At 44.4% G+C, this 20,967-nt stretch overlaps 1 protein-coding gene across 2 annotated transcripts; it reads left to right on the top strand.

Annotated features, from left to right (window-relative positions):
* On the top strand, positions 1-20,459 carry LOC115155759 (serine/threonine-protein kinase LATS2). 2 transcript variants are annotated; one of them, XM_029702683.1, is made up of 9 exons: positions 1-232; positions 6,281-6,931; positions 11,796-11,928; positions 13,583-15,120; positions 15,480-15,722; positions 15,860-16,199; positions 16,308-16,490; positions 16,596-16,702; positions 16,827-20,459. In XM_029702683.1, the coding sequence occupies exons 2-9, from the start codon at positions 6,605-6,607 to the stop codon at positions 17,358-17,360; spliced, it is 3,405 nt and encodes a 1,134-aa protein (XP_029558543.1). In that variant the 5' UTR covers positions 1-232; positions 6,281-6,604; the 3' UTR covers positions 17,361-20,459. The 2 variants fall into 2 exon arrangements, with proteins under 2 accessions (XP_029558543.1, XP_029558544.1); XM_029702684.1 differs by lacking the exon at positions 1-232 and adding an exon at positions 279-543.
* The last annotated feature ends 508 nt before the right edge of the window (positions 20,460-20,967 follow it).

Genomic DNA, 20,967 nt, shown 5'->3' with positions numbered 1-20,967 from the left:
GGAATGTTAACAATGCAGTAAGTGTCGTCCAATTTTGTACTGAATTCTAATTCTGCCTGGAGTTGGGAGAAAATGGAGTCTCTTCATGATATTTACTCGGGCCTACCGTTAAGAGAAAGTTCGATAAATTATCGTATGTGTTGTGCAACAAATTATTGGATTTAAAGTTTCCGAAAAGTGTATTGGTTGGATTCTTTATCGGATTACATCTGAATGATACATCTATCTCATGGTAAGTTAAAAACTTCATATTTTGGGAAAGCCTAACTATTTTGATGAAGACACAGAAATAAAAGTTATTATTAGTACTGCATTTTATTTAAATTGGAGATAAAGCCTCGGATTTCTTCCAACGCGACCAGCTTTCGGCCAGAGAAAGACTGCTGGGACTGAAATTCTCCCTTCATTGGAATGTCGGGCTGCTCCAGGCTGTGGAGTTGCGTTGCTTCCAGCGCTAAATTGAGAAGGCCCCACGTTCTTTTACTCTCGAAATGTTAAACTAATCACAACCTCGACAAGAAAACCCACGAAGTGATCAATATGGTAAGAATATTGAAACAACTCTTTTTAATGGTTGAGTTTAGTTTTCACTAAAGCCTGTGATGGACGGGGTTCATACAGTGGCGATTTTAGCATGTAAATCTTGGGACAAACTCGACCAATTCTTTTTTTTTTTTTTTTTGGTGTATGCCAGCAAAGCCACTATACAACATTTTATAATGTCTATGTGGTCTAAAAAGTAAGGGAAATACAGCCACGAGGATCCACTTTTATAGACAATACCGACGCACAGACAACGCATTGCGCAAACAAAACAACCCTCGCAATATCAGCTGGAATTACATGGGTCTATTACGGAACTTTTTGTTAAAAATATATATTTGAATGGGAAGAGACTGTCATTGGCAAACATGGTTACAGACCCAACAACATTATATACTATCCCGTCATCGTGAAGAAAAGCACATCAGCTTATTATAATACACAAAGTAAGCAAAACAAAACAATGAAATCATTCCGACATTGCCAAAGATGATGAATAAGATACTAATGAGACCTATATAAGCAATAAAACAATTGAGATGTACAAACTATCGCATAAAGGAAGGATGAGCATATGAGGCAAGCCATAATTTCGATTAAGACAATGAGCAGGTAGTCAAGATAGCTATTTGTTCAGCACTTTTGAAATGTACAGCGACAGAATTCAGAACATGGGCCATTATTACAATATGCTCCCAGTACACCAAGTCAGAACCGTAGGATAAATAAGCAGATAATGAAAGCTCTTACAATATTCAATGATGACATTTCTCTACAACAGGCAATAGGCTACATGTGCACCACCAAGTCAGAACATTAGGCTAAATTCTGAGGGGGAGAAGGACCAAATTCTTAGGGTGAGACACATTGGCTACTAGCAGCTTACTACACATCATACACTTAAGATAACGTTATTAGCTACTGACATACACTATATATACAACAAAAGTATGTGGATTTTAATCTTTTTTTATTTTATCTTTATTTAACTAAGCAAGTCAGTTAAGAACAAATTCTTATTTACAATGACGGCCTACCAAAAGGCAAAAGGCCTCCTGCGGGGACAGGGGATGGTATTAAAAATGAATATAAATATAGGACAAAACACACATCACGACAAGAGAGACAACACTACATAAAGAGAGACCTAAGACAACAACAGAGAAAGGCAGAAACACTTGATGACACAGCATGGTAGCAACACAACATGACAATAAGATGGTAGCAGCATAAAACATGGTATAGACATTATTGGGCACAGATAACAGCACAAAGGTCAAGAAGGTAGAGGCAACAATACCCCTTCAAATGACTGGATTTGGTTATTTCAGTCACACCCGTTGCAGACAGGTGTATAAAATCGAGCACACAGCCATGCAATCTCCATAGACAAACATTGGCAAGTAGAGTGGCCTTATTGAAGAGCTCTGTGACTTTCAACATGCCACCTTTCCAACAAGTCTAGAGCTGGCCCGATCAACTGTAAGGGCTGTTATTGTGAAGTGGAAACGTCTAGGAGCAACAGCCGCGAATTGGTAGTCCACACAAGCTCACAAAATGGGACCACTGAAGTGCTTAGCGAGTAAAAATTGTCTGTCCTCTGTTGAAACACTCACTACTGAGTTCCAAGCTGCTTCTGGAGGCAACAGCAGTACAATAACTGTTTGTCGGGAGCTTCATGAAATGGGTTTCCATGGCCGAGCAGCCGCACACAAGCCTAAGATCACAATGCGCAATGCCAAGTGTCGGCTGGAGTGGTGTAAAGCTCGCCGCAATTGGACTTATGAACAGTAGAAACGCGCTTGAGTGATGAATCACGCTTCGCCATCTGGCAGTCCTACGGACGAATCTGGGTTTGGTGGATGCCAGGAGAAAGCTACCTTCCCGACTGCATAGTGCTAACTGTAAAGTTTGGTGGAGGAGAAATAATGGTCTGTGGCTGTTTTTTCATGGTTCAGGCTAGGCCCCTTAGTTTCAGGGTAGGGAAATCTTAACTCTATAGCATACAATGAAATACTACAGGATTCTGTGCCTCTAACTTTGTGGCAACAGTTTAGGGAAGGCCCTTTCCTGTTTCAGCATGGCAATGCCCCTGTGCACAAAGCAATGTCCATACAGAAATGGTTTGTCGAGATCGGTGTGGAAGAACGTGACTTGCCTGCTCAGAGCCAAGACCTCAAGCCAATCGAACACCTTAAGGATGAATTGGAAGTCCGAATGCGAGCCAGGCCTAATCGCCCAACGTCCATGCCCGACCTCACTAATGCTCTTGTGGCTGAATAGAAGCAAGTCCCCGCAGCAATGTTCCATCATCATCTAGTGGAAAGCCTTCTCAGAAGAGTAGAGGCTGTTATAGCAGCAAAGGGGGGACCAACTACATTTGAATGCGCTTGATTTTGGAATGAGATGTTTGACGAGGTGTCCACGTACTTTTGGTTATGTAGTGGATCTCCCTGGCATATTACATTTATGCAGCAATATACAAGACATATTTTTGGACTCACCATTGCTGTGATCACTTAAACGTGGTGCGGCGGTCCTTCTTGTGGGCAAGGTCTGTCAATCTCTGGATTTACGGTGCTTTCAAGACAACTGGTAACTCGGGGGGGGGGGGGAAACAAGGCTGAGTCATGATGTCAGTGATCTTAAGGTCGGAGCTCTAGAAAGAGGCCAGAGTTCCAAGTTCCCAGTTGTCTTGAACACACCAATGTAATTCAACCTTTTTTGGCCCATGGTGTTGCATGGGAATGTTCATCCTTTTAAACTTGGAAAAGAGACCCTTCCACACCAATGTTTTAAATCCATAAACCCAGACTTGGACCACACACCCTCTCCACCTAATAGCAGGCAGGGGAAGCAAAATAGTGATTCCTTCTCAACTCTTGCAGTTAGCCATCGGTTCCTTCCAAACCACTCATTGTTGAATATGCGATTTCAGACATGTTGAGCAATGTTTTGTCCAATGGCCCGATGAGCACCGATAGGTTTTATCTATAATTTCTCTTCGTATGACAAGGATTGAAATGGAGTTGCCAGTAGATTGTCATAATTCATGCGGATGACTGCTTGCTAGCTAAGATTGTGAAAGTATGATGTTGACATGATCAGTCCAATCAAAGCTATGGTAGATATAACGTGATTTGAAGCCATTTTATCTGTGGCCAATGACCTTGAGTGTTCTTGGACAGGCACTTCTCATGTAAATCTATGGCAGCACCCAAGGGGTCCCGAACTGCCTAGCTGTCCCTGTAGATTTGGTGGTGACGTAGTGTCCCCATGAGTGACACAACACTGAGCCAATCACGGCGCAACTGGAGAAGATTACCAACGCCTACACTCTGTATTTTCGCTGGCTGTCCCTCCACCACAGAAAGCACTGAAGCTAGGCTGAAACACCTGCATTTTGGAGCTGCTTTACTCAAGAAAGAGACCATGTTTGTATGTAGCTTTATGAACTCAAGTCATTTTTTGGGGGGGGGGCATTGTTTTCAAATTGAGATGTGACATGAATTAATGCCAAAATAACAAGCCAAAAAAATGAATTTTTTTTTTTTTTTTTTTGCTAAAATGGCCAGGCTCACTTCCTCCTTGCTGTTAGATTCATTATAAGTGTGCATGATGTTCTGTTGGGTCAAATGCAGTCAACAGATTGTTCCAAACAAGAATGATGCCGTGTTCCACTTTGCATCTTAATAAAAATCATTCCAGTTCTTTATATATTTTGCAAGTCAAATCTCGATATTTGGAGAGAAATAAAATCACAATTAGATCTTTTGCCAAGATCATGCAGCCTTATTATGCATTGCAGACTGAGGCCCTCATTAGAAAATACAGGCCAATAGGCACCATAGATCTTGTGTTATTAACAGTACAGTAGTCTCCAATCAGTCAGATAGGCTGATAAGATAATTACTTTATTATCCCGTGGGAAAATGTTGGTTGTGGCTCAGTGTATACCGTAATTTCCGGACTATAAGCCACAACTTTTTTTCCCAGGCTTTGAACCTCGCGGCTTAAACAATGATGCGGCTAATATATGGATTTTTCCCGCTTTCAATTTTTTTTCTCCCAAAAAATCACATTCTGTGACGTGCTCCGTTTTTTGCCGGCATGATGCTTTCATTAGACCAATGAAATTGCCGAACGGGTTAAGGTCAAACAACTTTTTGGTTTACTGTTTAGATTAAATCGAGCGCTCTCAAACTTCCCATCATTCTGATTACGGTAGTCATTTTGTCACCCTCATCATGGCAAAGACACGGAGAAATGCATATGATGCAGCTTTCAAGTTGAAGGCGATTGATCTGGCTGTTGGAAAAGGAAATAGAGCTGCTGCACGGGAGCTTGGTCTTAATGAGTCGATGACAAGCCGTGTTTCGTTAAAGCCTATTTATTTTTTGTTACAAGCCGTGTTTCGTTAAAGCCTATTTATTTTTGTTACAAGCCGTGTTTCGTTAAAGCCTGTGTAAAGTTAATTTGTTTCAATGTACCGGTAGGCACCTGCGGCTTATAGACATGTGCGGCTTATTTATGTTCAAAATAATATATATTTTTTTAATTCAGTGGGTGCGGCTTATATTCAGGTGCGCTCAATAGTCCGGAAATTACGGTACATAAAAACACACAATCAAGCATAGAAAATGACATTATACAGGTAGAAAAGCGATCACTGATTCATCTGTACACTATACACATCAGTACACTCTGTCAACTGCAGGCCAGCCCACTGTTCCTACTAGTGGGTTTAAAACATGTATGAGCCTTGTAAGTAGGAGACCCTGTCTCTACTCTCCTCTCTGTTATTTTTCAGTGGAAATCTATTTCTCTGTTGTTTATTTTGGTCCGCTCTGCCCCGTGATGCAATGGTATGAGTTTTCTTGTCATCACTTGTGGAATGGAATGCTATGGGTCAGATGTGGCACGCAAAGCATTACAACAATGGGAGCTGAGGCTAAATATTCTGGAGATTGCTATGGCGCTTGGCACTACCATCCTAAACATGTGTTTGTTTAGAAAAACTACACTCACAGTGAGTGCTGTGTTTGTGTCAGACAACGCCTCAAACACCCAAACCCCAAAAATGCCCTTTTCAACCCATGATGGGACATAACACACAGAGAGGGAGAGAAAGAGATGGTGACAGAGGGTGGTATTGATGGTAGTGTCCTGTTTTAAATGGCCCCAGTGGATGCTGTTGATCCCAGGCTATCCCAGGCCTAAAGGAACACCGACCAAGTACTGGTCCGATGGTCTCTCAGCCCTGTTCTATAACCACTGAATTGAAATAATTTTCTAATTATATTTTAATAATTGTCATAATTGAACATGCGTAAGTTACACAGGTCCAATACATTAATAAAATGTTATACACAATCATACATCAATAATAGGGTTTTACACCACAAAAGCTACGTTACACAATTACACTGCAATAATACATTGTTGTTGCTATGTGACTATTCCACGTGTGCACAGATAAATATGCTTCCTTCACACCTATTATGCCCCAGAGAGTAGCACTGCCACAATAGAATGTAGACAATGTTCTTGGAGATAAAACTGCAAAGGGGTGTTAATATTGGATCACACAGGAGAAGTTCACACACAGTTGATGAGACGTGTGTAACTAATGTAACCCTACGCCACCATGACCACAACTCGATCCACACACACATCTTGACCTTACCCATACAGTGACATTTTTAGTAACGTTTTCTGCTCTGGTCTTGCTCCACAGGTACAGAAGGGAGCCAGAGTGGTTTGGGCCAAGGGCATCCTTGTGACCCCTCACATGACGTGGAATAGGAACGAGTGTGACCCCTAAAACACACAACATGGAACGCCAGTAGGAGCCAGCAACACAGAGACACAGAAAAACCTAGACCAAGAGAAAGAGAGGAGGAAACATAATCTCTCCACAAATCTCTCCTACTGGAGGGCCTTATCTATTTAGGTCACAGAGTTCCAGAGCAAGCTTACGAGTGTTTGTGTCAGTGTGTCAGTTGTGGGTGTCTGTTTGGGTGTGAGTTCCCTAGGCTAGATACTAAAACAGGGGAGTGTCATGAGGCCCAAGACGTTCCCCTCTGCTCCGTACGTGGGCAACACGCGCCAGCGCCTCCAGGAGATCAAGGAGGGGCTGAAGCAGCCAGCCAAGCTGGTGAGTCAGGCCCTCCATGGGGGCAGCTCCTGGGGTGAGGGGGGCCGCGGGACCGAAAGCAAGGGCAAAGACCCCGGGAGTCGCCAGCAGCAGCTCCGGCCCCCTCAGAAGTTCAACAACTACCAGAACGCTTTGAGAGAGATCCGCAAGTCCCTCAAGCCCTACGAGTCTGGCCCCTCCTCTGTCAACCGACAGATGCTGCAGGAGTTGGTCAATGTTGGCTGTGACCAGGTGAGGACTGGAGAGTGATGTCTGTGTGCTTTCAAGTGGGAGAATCTGCTCTCGTCTGTATCAATGCCTCAGCTTAAATGCTGGTTCTATAATCATGTCCTGTAAGTGCCTAACAACTCACAAATGTGGATGTTGAAAGCGCCATTCAATGTCATAATATCCAGAGTACAGTACAATGGTTACATAATGTGGAACGCAGAAATGTTCAGATATCAGTTTGTTTCTTCATCCTCTTTCGGAATGAGTGAACATCTTGTCCACTCCAGAGTGAGATGGAAGAGGAGAGCGAACGTTTCTGCAGGAAACTGTCAGCTCACACATGCTCACCTTTCGCCTAAAGAAATAAAGCCGACTACATTTCAGATATGGATAGCCTTATTACAGGGATGCAATTTATCTGAGTATTTCTGAGTAATAAGGGTCAGGCTGTTCAGCAGAGTTCAGTCTCTTTAAACACCCATAACTGGCCTAAGATCAGGCCATTTTAAAGGGCTCTGTGTGTTCGAAGCACTTGGACTGGCCAGAGACCAGTTACTATAATCAGACTCAGTACTGTGGTTGAAGTCTTCGGGACAGGCCTGAGGACAGGCCCTGTAATGGCGGCACTCCTCGTTTTAAAGAATGCTTAACTCAAGTCTGTGCTAGGGAAAAAACGCTCCTCAGACCTCAGCACAGTAGAATTAGAGATAGTGGGGAGAGAAGAAAGACACAAGCCAGATAGATGCAACTCTTTTCCTGCCTACTGACTTTGACTGTCTGTCATCTTGCTTTTACCATCATAGTGATGGATTGTAGATATGGTGTCTAAATGAGCAAAGCTGCAGTCACCTGTCACTGTGTTTGTCCTAAGTTAACCCAGCCGGACCGAGGTAGGCGTCCAGTAAAGACATTAACAACAACATTACGACCATTTAGCAACTTAATCAGTCCTCAGCCCTTTACATAAATGCTTTCTGGACCAGCCACCAGGCGTGTCGTATGATGGACGGTCCTGGTATTTTTAGGTGACTGTGATCTAGGGGCCACTGAACAGACCATTGAGTGTGGGCCCGGGCCCGTATTTTCCTACGCATTCCACAGCCATAATGGCCACTGTAGTGAGTGGCCTCTCTAGTCTCAACCCCCCTCCATCCCCAAGGGCCCTCTGGTCTTATTCTTATCAGCAGCCTCTCCTCCTCCAGCCACAAATTACACAGTGCTGCGGCAAGTTACATAATCACAGTAAAAGAGGAAATGTTTTGTTGGGGAGCGAGGAGGGGCCGCTGGGAGGGGTGGAGTGTGGAGGAGCTCTTTTCCTCTCCTCCACCTTCCTTCATGTGTACAGCGGCTGCACTATTACTGTACGAGGGGCAGGCCAAGCGGAGTGGAGGGGAGACAGGAATCTTATGCACACTAAGCATATTAAACCTCTGACATGAAATGATGTGGTCGCCGCCTTTGTGTAATGATGAGGTTAACAGGATGTGACAGAGGCCGTGTGTGTGTGTGTGTGTGTGTGTGTGTGTGTGTGTGTGTGTGTGTGTGTGAGTGATTTAAGAGAAGGAGAATATGGTGGCGCACTATCTTTTGTTCCACAGACCTATTGATGTCCCTCCCTCTCAGCCTGTCCATCCAGACTCGGCTCCATAAAGGTCTTCCATATGGCTTTCATTTCCAGGGTCCCGTGGTGGAGTGTTGCAGAATTAAGTCAAAGTGAAAGCTAATATATAAAAAAAACTGCCTTCCTCTCAGAACCTAGAACAGTGGCACAGAAACTGTCACTACGTCCAGGAGTGTGTATTTTGTAGTTCACTTGAGTGAGAGGTGGGTGTGTGTGATGATATTTACGAACTCCCAGCCTTCTAAGGAGAGTGTGTGTGTGTGTGTTTGAGATAACTCCCTGGCTTGTGGCTCTAACCATTATAACGTGTGTGTTTGGGATAACTCCCTGGCTTGTGGCTCTAACCATTATAACAAGGGTGCAAATGTGGTATAGGATATTTTAAGCTGAAAGTCACATGAGTCTAGTAGACAAACAGAGGGAGAAGGAGAGAGTATGCAAGAGGGAGGGAGAGCAATGGGAGGGAAAGACACCCAAAAATACAGATTTCCAAATAGCTGGAATTCTTTACTTCCTGGCCTGTGGAAGTGAGTGTTTATTTTCGGTTTCCTGTGCGTGTACGCTAGTGTGTGTTTGTGTTATGTTTGAGGGAGAGGGAGGTGTTTTGGTTCAGTGATATGGGCAGGCCCACTCTGATGTACATTGTGTAGAATATCTGTGGCTCCGTTGTTTCCTGGTTCTGAGAACTGATTGTGCTCTGTCGCTATGCAGCCCTGTTTTTAAACCCCTAAGTTTCCTCCCTGAAAATGGAAGCACCCTGTCTGTCAGAACCTGTGGACACACACTTCAGTCCTTAGAATGTGTTTAGCCCTAGTTAGGGTTGTTGCGGTGACTGCCATGACTGCAGTAAAATTCTAAGTGAACGTTGAGTCATCTGTAATCTCCTCTTATGCACTCTGTACATGCGTTAGTAGTACCCAACTCACTAACGATCATCTGGTCGCTAATGGCCTGGTAGTCAGGGCTCTATTGACCCTCTAACCACTCTGACATAAACGCAATCTAAAATCAAAACAATATCTGCTTTTAAAACTCACCTCACTGTGATGATCAATTTGAAGAAAGAAATTCAACAACAGGTTGAAAAAGTGGAAAACATGGTCGTTGTGGACGTTGTTTCAAAGCCTAATACAAAGAAATAGACAGCACTTTCTAAGGTAATGATTAATTCAAAACACCCATATGCATATTAGAGCTTATGCATATTTATAGGCCCAAGCCCGAATGAGCCGAAGCCCGAAAAAAATAAACTGAATTAAAATGATTGTGCTGTTATACAATTCATAGCCTACTGCATATTACCCAAAAATACTGATTTAAGATATCTTTGGTATATAATTGGCCTATCCTAAATTGAGTTAGCCTACAGTTTTGTAGTGAATTTGTATTTGATTTTGAATAGTAATGGGGCATTTTATTTATTTTCATAGTTAATAGGCTGACACATGACCTTGTAGCTAGAGAATATCTCACCACCGTGCATTTCCATCTCCCTGTTCTTCTTCATTCCTTTCTCCAGCGCACAGAGAGAGGGGGTGGCAACAGTTTAATGAAATGTTTAGGTGTGAAAACATGTTACTATCGATGTTCCCGAACAAATTTCCCTTGGTTTCCCAACTGAAGCACTGAGTAGCTGTAGGAACAGGGTGGGAACAGAGCCCATGGCATACAGAGTTTGGGGGGAATATCACCAGTTGCCTGTGTTGAAATAACCGGAGTAGCCTAAACAAACCAGCGGGAAAGTGGCCTCAATTTCTGCCCATTTTATAATGGGACATTGTAAATCAAAACTCATTTTACATATTAGTAAAGACAAGATTAAATTTAGAATAGTCTGATGGGTTAAAATTTGAAAATATTTTTTGCGACTTTCTCAAGTCATCAATATCCTTTAGTTTCATCATGCAGCCCATATATCTTTTGATTTCTAAGACATTTAAAGGTGTGTATCATTCTCAACTAAAGTTGACATATAAGTCTAAATCTAGTGAATAGGACCTGTTTCAAATGATTACTTTTACACTCAACATAGCCACTTCATATGTGCACTCTCACTCCAGGGATGCGAAAAATATACTTTCTATTTTATTCAGCTGTTCAATTATATTCTTATTACTATAAAATAATGGAACATGACTCATAAGCATATCTTGTCTGCTAAATTAACAAGCCTATGGCATGGCACATAGCCAGATACAATTTTGTTCTTCTGAAATACATTTTCTTCATATAATAATGTTTCTTTAGACCTGCTGAAAATACATTAATTGGTGATGGTATATATTCAATTGATTTATAACTTTTCCATGCAGGTGTTCCAAAGGTGCACATCAGCAGCTTGTATGCGTGGAGGTCTGGAGATGCTAAACATGTTTATGTTAATTAACGGTCAATTACCTTGAGACCGGCAGTCTTATGCATTACAGTAACCGGCAGACAAAAATTCATGACCGCCACAACCCTAGCCCTAGATTATTTCCTGTAAAATGTAATATTCAAACACAACATCATCAAGATTAGTCTTGATTCTATGTTTTAAACAACAACCTCCAGTGGTTATTTCAGATGAGCAGTAGTATTTGGTTGAAGTTCTGTAACTGACCAGCAGAGGCGGTGTGGGGCTGAATGCCTGTGTTGACTGAGGGCCACACTGAGGTATGGGTTGAATGTCTTTAGAGTGAGGTCATATGACATTAAGGGGTATTTCCTCATGTAGGTGTGGGTCGCCTAGTTAAAGAACGGTCACAGCTTGTGTCGTGTTTATTTTCACGTCTCACTCACTGATGTTTAATGGCTGTTGTTGTTTGTACTCTGCCAGTATGAAAATAGTAGGATAACCTGCATGATCTTTATATAAATCCTAAAATATGTACTACAGTATGGTATAGAACTGTCACCGTAGAGGTCCTTGTCAGAAAAATAGCGTGCTATTGAAATGTTGAAAGAATGTAAAAGGGCAGGTTCTGTGTTCTCTGTATTTTATGTTGTTGTGTGTGTGTGTGAGGCTGGCTCAGGAAATGGCTGGTGCATGACCCCAGGAGAAGAGGATGCAGGTGCAAGGCCTGCTGGGGGGCTGTTTAAATCATCATGTCCTTATGTGTGCATGGTTGACAATAGAAGAGACAATGACAATAGAAGAGGCTATACACTTTCTGGCACTAAAATAATGCAATCTGTTCCACAAAATGAGATGGATGAGTGTCATCAGTCACAGTCTCTCAATGATTTATCAGTGTCTTTTCAACATTGTTGTTTTGCCACCAGGAAATGGCGGTGCGGGCTCTGAAGCAGACGGGCAGCAGAAACATTGAGGCTGCTCTGGAGTACATCAGTAAGATGGGATACCTGGACCCCCGCAATGAACTCATCGTCCAGGTCATCAAACAGACCTCACCAGGTAACACAACTCATGCACATACAGTGCGTTCGGGAAGTATTCAGACCCCTTTACTTGTTCCACATTTCATAAATGTAGTCTTATTCTAAAAAGGATTAAATTGGTGACAAAGCAAAAACAGGTTGTTAGAAATGTTTGCAAATGTATTAAAAGTAAAAAATTGAAATATGACATTTACTTAAGTATTCAGACCCTTTACTCAGTACTTTGTTAAAACACCTTTGGCAGCGATTACAGCCACGAGCCTTCTTGGCAGCCACAAGCTTTCTTGACTCTACAAGCTTGGCACACCTGTATTTGGTGAGTTTCTCCCATTCATCTCTGCAGATATTCTCAAGATCTGTCTTCAGAGATGTTCGATCGGGTTCAAGTCCGGGCTCTGGCAGGGCTACTCAAGGACATTCAGAGACTTGTTCCGAAGCCACTCCTGTGTTGTCTTGGCTGTGTGCTTAGGGTCGTTGTCCTGTTGGAAGGTGAACCTTCACCCCAGTGGGAGGTCCTGAGTGCTCTGGAGAAGGTTATCATCAAGGATCACTCTGTACATTGCTCCGTTCATCTTTCCCTCGATCCTGACGAGTCTCCCAGTCCCTGCAGCTTAAAAATATCCCCACAGCATGATGCTGCCGCCACCATGCTTCACCGTAGGGATGGTGCCAGGTTTTCTCAAGATGTGACACTTGGCATTCAGGCCAAAGAGTTCAATCTTGGTTTCATCAGACCAGAGAATCTTGTTTCTCATGGTCTGAGAGTCCTTTAGGTGCCTTTTGGAATCTCCAAGCGGGCTGTCATGTGCCTTTTACTGAGAAGTGGCTTTTGTCTGGCCACTCTACCATAAAGGCCTGATTGGTGGTGTGCTGCAGTGATGTTGGTCCTTTTGTAAGGTTTTCTCATCTCCACAGAGGAACTCTGGAGCTCTGTCAGAGTGACCATGGGGTTTTTGGTCATCTCCCTGACCAAGGCCCTTCTACCTGATTGCTCAGTTTGGTGGGGCGTCCAGTCTTGGTGGTTCCAAACTTCTTCCATTTAAGAATGATGGAGGCCACTGTGTTCTTGGGGACCTTCAATGCTGCAGACATTTTTTGGTACCCTACCCCAGATCTTAAATAAAGGTTAAATAAAAAATAAAAATCTGTGCCTCGACACAATCCTGTCTCGGAGCTCTACGGACAATTCCTTCTATCTCATGGCTTGGTTTTTGCCCTGCCATGCACTGTCAACTGTGGGACCTTATATAGACAGGTGTGTGCCTTTCCAAATTGTGTCAAATCAATTTAATTTACCACAAGTGGACTGCAATCAAGTTGTAGAAACATCTCAAGGATGATCAATGGAAACAGGATGCACCTGAGCTCAATTTCGAATCTCATAGCAAAGGGTCTGAATACTTATGTAAATAAGATATTTCCAGTTTTTATTTGTAATACATTTGCAAAAATGTCTAAAAACCTGATTTCACTTTGTCATTATGGGTTATTGTGTGTAGATTCATGAGGAAATGTTTTATTTAATCCATTTTAGAATAAGGCTGTAACATGGGAAAAATGAAGGGGTCTGAATACTTTCCGAATGCACTGTACATTCTAAATATATGCACATAAAGTTTGAAATGCAGTAAGGATATGAACTCACTCCCCACTATGATTTCTGTCCACAGGCAAAGGGGGCATTCCAAACTCAATGGACCACAGACCACCATTGGAGGGAACAAGTGAGGGCGCCATGCCTCCCTACCACCAGATGGGGGCGCCGATGGGTGCTGGTTATGGGCCAGAGGGTGCCTACATGGGCGCCCCTCCTGTCATGAACTACATGATGCCCCCTTCGGTCGCGGTACAGGGCCCTACCATAGGTAACCCCATGGGACGCCCCCTCAGCATGGGAGCCTACACTCCAGCCATGGCAGCCTACCCTCCAGCCAATCCAGGGAACCCCATGTACACCCCAGGCACCACGCAGAATGCCTACCCAGGCAGTATGGAGCAGGCCATGATGGGCTACAGCGTCCCCAGCCAGCCCCTGCAGCTCCAGCCCCAGGCACCAGGAGGCCCTGCCCCCGGACCCCACTACGACTATGGCCACGTCCGGCCTCACATGATGGAGCCCTCAAGCTACGGCGTGCAGAGGAGTGCCTCCTTCCAGAACAAGATGCCGCCGCTGGCACCCGACAACTACGTCAACATGCAGGGGAAAGGGGCCATGGGCCAGAACGGGGGAGGGTACCCTCCTAACATGTACATACCGCCCCACCCCCAGCAGTCCAGCCCAACCTCACACCAGGTCCACATGATGTCCCGCTCACCCGGTGGAGCCGCCGCTGCCATGGGGCCAGACTTCTCTGACCTGCTCACACCCTCTAGAGCCAGCCTTAACCTGGACCTGTACGAGCAGCACCAGCACCACTGGGCCGGTCCCCAGGGGCCTGAGGGGGCCCCTCCAGCCAGGCAGCCCCAGCCTCAGGGGCCCTTCCGGGGAGAGGTGCGGGTCCCCAGCAGGACCAACTCCTTCAACAACCGGTCAGTGCCCCCAAACAATGTCCGACCCACCCTGGTCACCCCAGCTCCCGGAAAGCAGGACCCGTCCCTGGGACAACCCAACACCATCACAGCGGTGACTTCGCCCCCCATCCAGCAGCCGGTGAAGAGCATCCGAGTAATGAGGCCCGAGCCGAAGACTGCTGTGGGGCCATGTCACCCTGGCTGGTTGGCTGCTCAGGAAGCATCTGAGCCCCTCGCCTACATGCCTGAAGAGGCCTACTCTCTGGAGCATGCCCAGGAGACCCGCTGTCCACCACCTCCCTACCCCAAAACCCTGCTCATGTCTGGGGCTGCTTCAGAGGCAGGGCCCCTGGAGGGACCAGGAGGTGCTATGTGTGGAGCCCCAGACCTCAACACCCCTTCTAGGCCACATGGTGGTAGTGGAGGAGGAGGAGGAGGAAAGGCAGAGGAGACCCAGGTGAAAGAGAAGACCAAGTCTGGGAAAGGAGAGAAGGCAGTGAAAAACAAGAAGCAGATCCAGACATCGCCGGTGCCGGTGAGGAAGAACGGACGTGATCAGGAGAAGAGGGAGTCGCGCATTAAAAGCTACTCGCCCTTCGCCTTCAAGTTCTACATGGAGCAGCATGTGGAGAATGTGATGAAGACCCACCAGCAGAAACTGAACCGCAGGCTGCAGCTAGAGCAGGAGATGTCCAAGGTGAGACAGAGGGAGACCTAAAGGTTTTGAGGACCTGTGTTCTAGACAACACCTCGAAGACCCTACATGCCTAGAATAGGAGTCAATGAGTTCAGGGCTTTATTTGTAACAGCTTGTCCAGAATATTTTTAAAAAACAATTACTTAGGGTTCAGTCCTTTTGATAGCATGTTATGATATCATACAAAAACAAAATGGGGTTTACTAGTGATGTAATACATGAGTTAATTTTTTCTCTTACATTCACAGTTGATTGAGACATTCGAAACATAAATATAAAATAGAATATAATCGTAGTAAAGCATGTATACAGTATTTTACCAAGGCAACTTAACCTTTTTTATTCTTCCCTTCCTCCAGGCTGGCCTATCAGAGGCGGAGCAGGAGCAGATGAGGAAGATGCTTAACCAGAAGGAGTCCAACTACAACCGACTGCGCCGCGCCAAGATGGACAAGGCCATGTTTATCAAGATCAAGACGTTGGGGATCGGGGCCTTCGGTGAGGTGTGCCTGACCCGCAAGGTGGACACGGGAGCCCTGTACGCCATGAAGACGCTGCGCAAGAAGGACGTGCTCAACCGCAACCAGGTGGCCCACGTCAAGGTAAAGATGAATCCAGATCATCATGCTGAAGAGATGCTCCTGATGATGTTTCCATGTTATTGGGATGCCAAAAGCACATTTCAGCGTTTGGTGTGGAATGGACAATAAAGTTTTTTCTTATTCTTTCTAACCCTAAGGCTGAGCGTGACATCCTGGCGGAGGCAGACAACGAGTGGGTGGTGCGTCTGTACTACTCGTTCCAGGACCGTGACAGCCTCTACTTCGTCATGGACTACATCCCCGGAGGAGACATGATGAGCCTGCTGATCCGCATGGGCATCTTCCCTGAGCCGCTGGCATGCTTCTACGTGGCTGAGCTGACCCTGGCCATCGAGAGTGTCCACAAGATGGGCTTCATCCACCGCGACATCAAGCCGGACAACATCCTCATCGACCTGGACGGACACATAAAGTTGACCGACTTTGGCCTCTGCACTGGCTTCCGCTGGACGCACAACTCCAAGTACTATCAGAAAGGTGAGCAGGGGACAAGACAAAGGACAAATTCTTTCATTGCGTAGATGCTTTTGTATAGACGGCTTCCCCTTGATATGATCGACATGTAATGTCCTCTCCTCTCTCCAGGGAGCCACATCAGACAGGACAGCATGGAGCCCAGTGACTTCTGGGACGACGTGTCCAACTGTCGTTGTGGCGACCGGCTGCAGACCCTAGAGCAGCGGGCGACACGGCAACACCAGCGCTGCCTGGCACACTCCCTGGTGGGCACGCCCAACTACATCGCCCCTGAGGTGCTGTTGCGCAAAGGTGAGGGCAAGACCAGGCATGGTGGAGTAGTTGTATGTTATATATATGAAATAAAGAAGCACATTGTGATCTTGTTAGTGAGCGGTTGTGGTGTTGTCCCTGCAGGGTACACCCAGCTGTGTGACTGGTGGAGTGTGGGAGTGATCCTGTTTGAGATGCTGGTGGGACAGCCCCCCTTCCTGGCCCCGACACCCACCGAGACACAGATAAAGGTTAGTAATCAGTCGATTCACAGCTCAGTAAAACTACTGAATGTGGAAATACCATATCACTCCTCAATTGCACCTCTGAAACATACTGTATCCTCACGGTCTCCCCCTTCCCTTTCCTCTTCAGGTGATAAACTGGGAGAGCACGCTACAGGTGCCCCCGCAGATCAAGCTCAGCCCCGAGGCTGTCGACATCATCGGCCGTCTCTGCTGCTCCCCAGAGGAACGTCTTGGGAGCAACGGCGCCGGCGAGATCAAAACTCATCCCTTCTTCGACCAGATGGACTTCTCCAGCAACCTGCGCACCCAGCCCGCCCCCTACCGGCCCAAGATTGCCCACCCCATGGACACTTCCAACTTCGACCCAGTGGAGGAGGAAGGGGGTCCCGGGGCATGGAGTGATAGCGGAGACAGCACCCGGGCCTGGGAGACCCTCTGCACCCCACACGGGAAACACCCGGAGCACGCCTTCTACGAGTTCACCTTCCGCAGGTTCTTTGACGACAACGGCTGCCCCTTCCGCTACCCCAAGCCCCCAGAGACCAGCCACAGCCAGGGGCCTCCCAGCAACAGCGGAGCCAGCAGCATGGGCCCTGAGGAGGAAGAGGAGGAGGAGGAGGAGGAAGAGCAGGGGGAGGGCTGTGAGCCTGTGTATGTGTAGAAGAGCCCAGACTGTTGGCGTTCTAAACCATGCCCCCCTCTCTCTTTCTCTCTCGCTCTCTCTCTCCAGCAAATCAACACTCAGCACCTGGGACCATGTCTGCCAACCTCCCATCTACCACTGTGAATGTATGTTCATGTGTGTGTGTGCATGTCTCTGTATATGTGGTTTTGAGAGACTGAGAGCGAGTGAGATATTGAGAACAGGACGGCCAGACATCTGTTCAGCAATTCAAGCGCTACTGTGTGGAATCTACAACGTGAGCAGAGACTACAATAAGAACCCCTGATCTGGGACCAATAAATAATTACCTGTACAAGGGCTGGGGATGGGATAATGATGCCAGAGGACTGTTATGAAAAAAGACTCATCAGAACAGGTAGTTCTTTTAAAAGGCTCCACTGCACTGTGGAGGTTTACAAAAGTGTTCAGATAAGAGTTATACGCTGGGACCGTGACCATGCGTGTTTCTAGTGGTCATAGTGCTCTATCCCATTCCTTCCGCCCTGGGTCTTACAGAGATCACTTCTTCCAGATTGACCTTACCCCATGAAGTAAACACAAACACTTGCTGTTTCACGGGTTGCTTGTCTCTTGCTTTCTGAGACGTAGGGACTAGAACCAATGTGTGCTTTGGACGCTGAGCTGGACTTTAGGTTGGACTAGACTGAATTAACTAGCGGGAAGAATCAAAACGCAACACTTCTCACACAGCTGTGACAAAATAAGCTACCAAAATACACATGCACACTTTGCAGGATGGTTGAACTACACAATCTAGGAGGAAGCAATGGGGTTGTCCTCTGCAGCTAAACCACCCTAAGTCCTCTAAAACCACAGGGTTATCTTACGCATTTCTATCAATGTTGTTTGGATGTTTTTCAAAGGTAGAGGGTCTGACATGGCAGTCTAGAGATTCCCCCAAGGTTAACTAGCTGTGTGTCTCCTACCTTCAGCTTCACATACACATTTTCTTTCTCCAAATAGGTGATGTGGGATGCCGCCATCTTGTGGTTAGAGAGCCACTATGTTGTTCCCTTACCACCCCTAAATGATTCTGTTTCGAGTGTCACACCCAGGGGAATGGTTGTGATGGGGAAATACTCGTAGGAACAACAACAAATTCCTTTGGTTGAAGTGCCAGCTGCCAGATACGTGGATGACATTGTTATTCGAGTCAATCAATTCCTCTCTCGGTATTATTATTATGATGACTATGTTTTATTGAGCTAGTTCTGAGGAAGGTGAACTACAAGTGTGAATCATTGCTTTGTTGTGGATATGGATCTCGTGATTACATACATGTTTGGTAAGCAGTCACGCCTATCCATGTCTCAACACAACACATACAGTACACCTGCTCTAAGACTGTCATGTACTGTGACATTACTGATGCCGTGCTTTTTAGCCACATTGACATTTCAAAGTCCAACCTGCTAGTGCAGCACTTACACACACGCAGTATTATACAGTTAACACATCCAAGTGTCCACACAGTCTCCTCGGTCCATATGGAGACATGGCAGAAACATGTGATAGTATGACTATGTGCAATACAGAAAATACAATATATTGTTTTGTAAACACTTACAATTATTATTTTGATCTTTTAATACTGAAACACGCTATGTAAAAATATATATTATATTGGTTTATATATTTTCCGTATAGTTACATGACCCAATGCTGCTTATTATTGTGATTAATATTATTATTTACATTTTTATCATTATTTCATGTATACGTACTTCTTTCCTTTTTGTGTAAAAAGAAAAGTGTGGGTTTGATTGCCAGTGTGTTTGAATTTGAAAGTGACGAACGGTGTGCTTTTTTAGATGAATGTTGGTGCGTATCTATCTACCACAAGATGATGATCAGTGTTTATGCAGAATAACGACAGCAGCGTTCCTGCTCTCTGCAACTGGGCTGGCCCTGTGTGTAAGAGAGTAGGGCGGAAGAGGGAGAGAGACAGACAGTGATAGAGAAAGATGAGTTTCAGAGACAAAAGGAAAGCAGGGCAAGATTGGTTATAAAGTGTAAAATATATGAATAAATAGCCTCCTTTTTATTACAAGACCAAGTATGGTAAATGACAGACTATTATTGGTACATTTTAATGCATCCTAATGACCACAGGTTAATTTGACCATTAATATTATGCTTGTGTTACAGAATTGTTGTTATGCAGTGGAGCACTGCTCAAAGCAGGAAATGCTTTATTTTCTCCAATATCTCCATATGCTTATTGACAATCAACCATTGACGCAGTCTTGTATGTCCAACTGAATAACAGTATTCCATATGTGATTGCATACTGACGGAAGGGTCAAAAAGTTGCAAGTTCTGCCGTATGTCAATTCCCAAACATTCTAAGTGCACCAATATGTATCTCAAAGATCAGATTTGTGACAAAATATGAGGGGAATATTTTAAACAATGACAATTGTTTAAACGTGCCAATAATGTTTTTGTTCACTTGCATGACAAAATTAATTGAAATGGACATGTTTTTTATAATATGCCTCATGTCTTCAGGATTGGGCAGCAAATTCACTTAATTTGGTCATCGTTGTCAGCGCAAGTGGGATTGCCAATCCACCAGGATGGACTACTCAGTGAAAAATAGCTTTAAAAAGAAACTGCTCACTGAGTCAGTTTTCTAGTGTGTATGAGTGTTTTGTATTAGGTGTGCTGTGGATGATGTGTGGTTTCCCTGTATCTGAGTTTTGAAAGTGATGACTGACAATCTTTGAATGATTTGAGATCTTATGTAATGACTCATGATGGGACTTTTTTTTATCTATGTACCTTTTTGTATTTTTACTCTCGGGAGTTTCTCATGTCTTTGATCCTCCTTAATGTATAATACAATTTTGTTACTCTTGAATATATATTTATACAGATATACATATTTTTTTGTATCTATATTCTTTTTCATTTCCTCTGAGCTAATGTTCGAACCTCTTTGTCTACAGTATTATAGACAATATAATTTGGACAGCATATCACCTTTTTTACATATGTATGAATTGAGAATTTGAAAAACTGCTTTCACTGTCCTCACGTGTAAAATATATGTATAAATTTAAATTAACCAGCTTTGACTTGTGTTGTAATTCCAAAGCCTGAAACAATGTTATGTCTGGATGAATAATATGATTGATTCTTGTTGGCTTTGAATATTTGACTTAACCAATTTTAGCAGAAAATTGAGAAGTCTTGTCTGTTGATGTGAAAGATGGTGATCAATTCAGTTAATTTATTTGGACTTCTACAGGAACTTGTCTGGCATTCAAGAGCACTGAGTTTAGACAACATTAAATCATAGTAATTTACAGACATGACAGATGACAACCAGAGAGCTACAGTGCATTTGGAAAATATTCAGACCCTTTCACTTTTTCAATTTTTTTTTAGCCTTATTCTAAAATGGATTCATTAAAAATGTCACACAATACCCCGTGATGACAAAGCGAAAGCAGGTTGTAGAAATGTTTGCAAATGTATTCAAAATATTAAAAAATTATACCTTTATACCTTTAACAGAAGTATTGAGACCTTTTGCTATGAGACTCGAAATTGAGCTCAGATGCATCCTGTTTCCATT

This window comes from Salmo trutta, chromosome 20 (genome assembly GCF_901001165.1).
Source record: "Salmo trutta chromosome 20, fSalTru1.1, whole genome shotgun sequence".
Taxonomy (NCBI): Eukaryota; Metazoa; Chordata; class Actinopteri; order Salmoniformes; family Salmonidae; genus Salmo; species Salmo trutta.
This window is presented reverse-complemented; position numbering and strand designations above follow the sequence as displayed.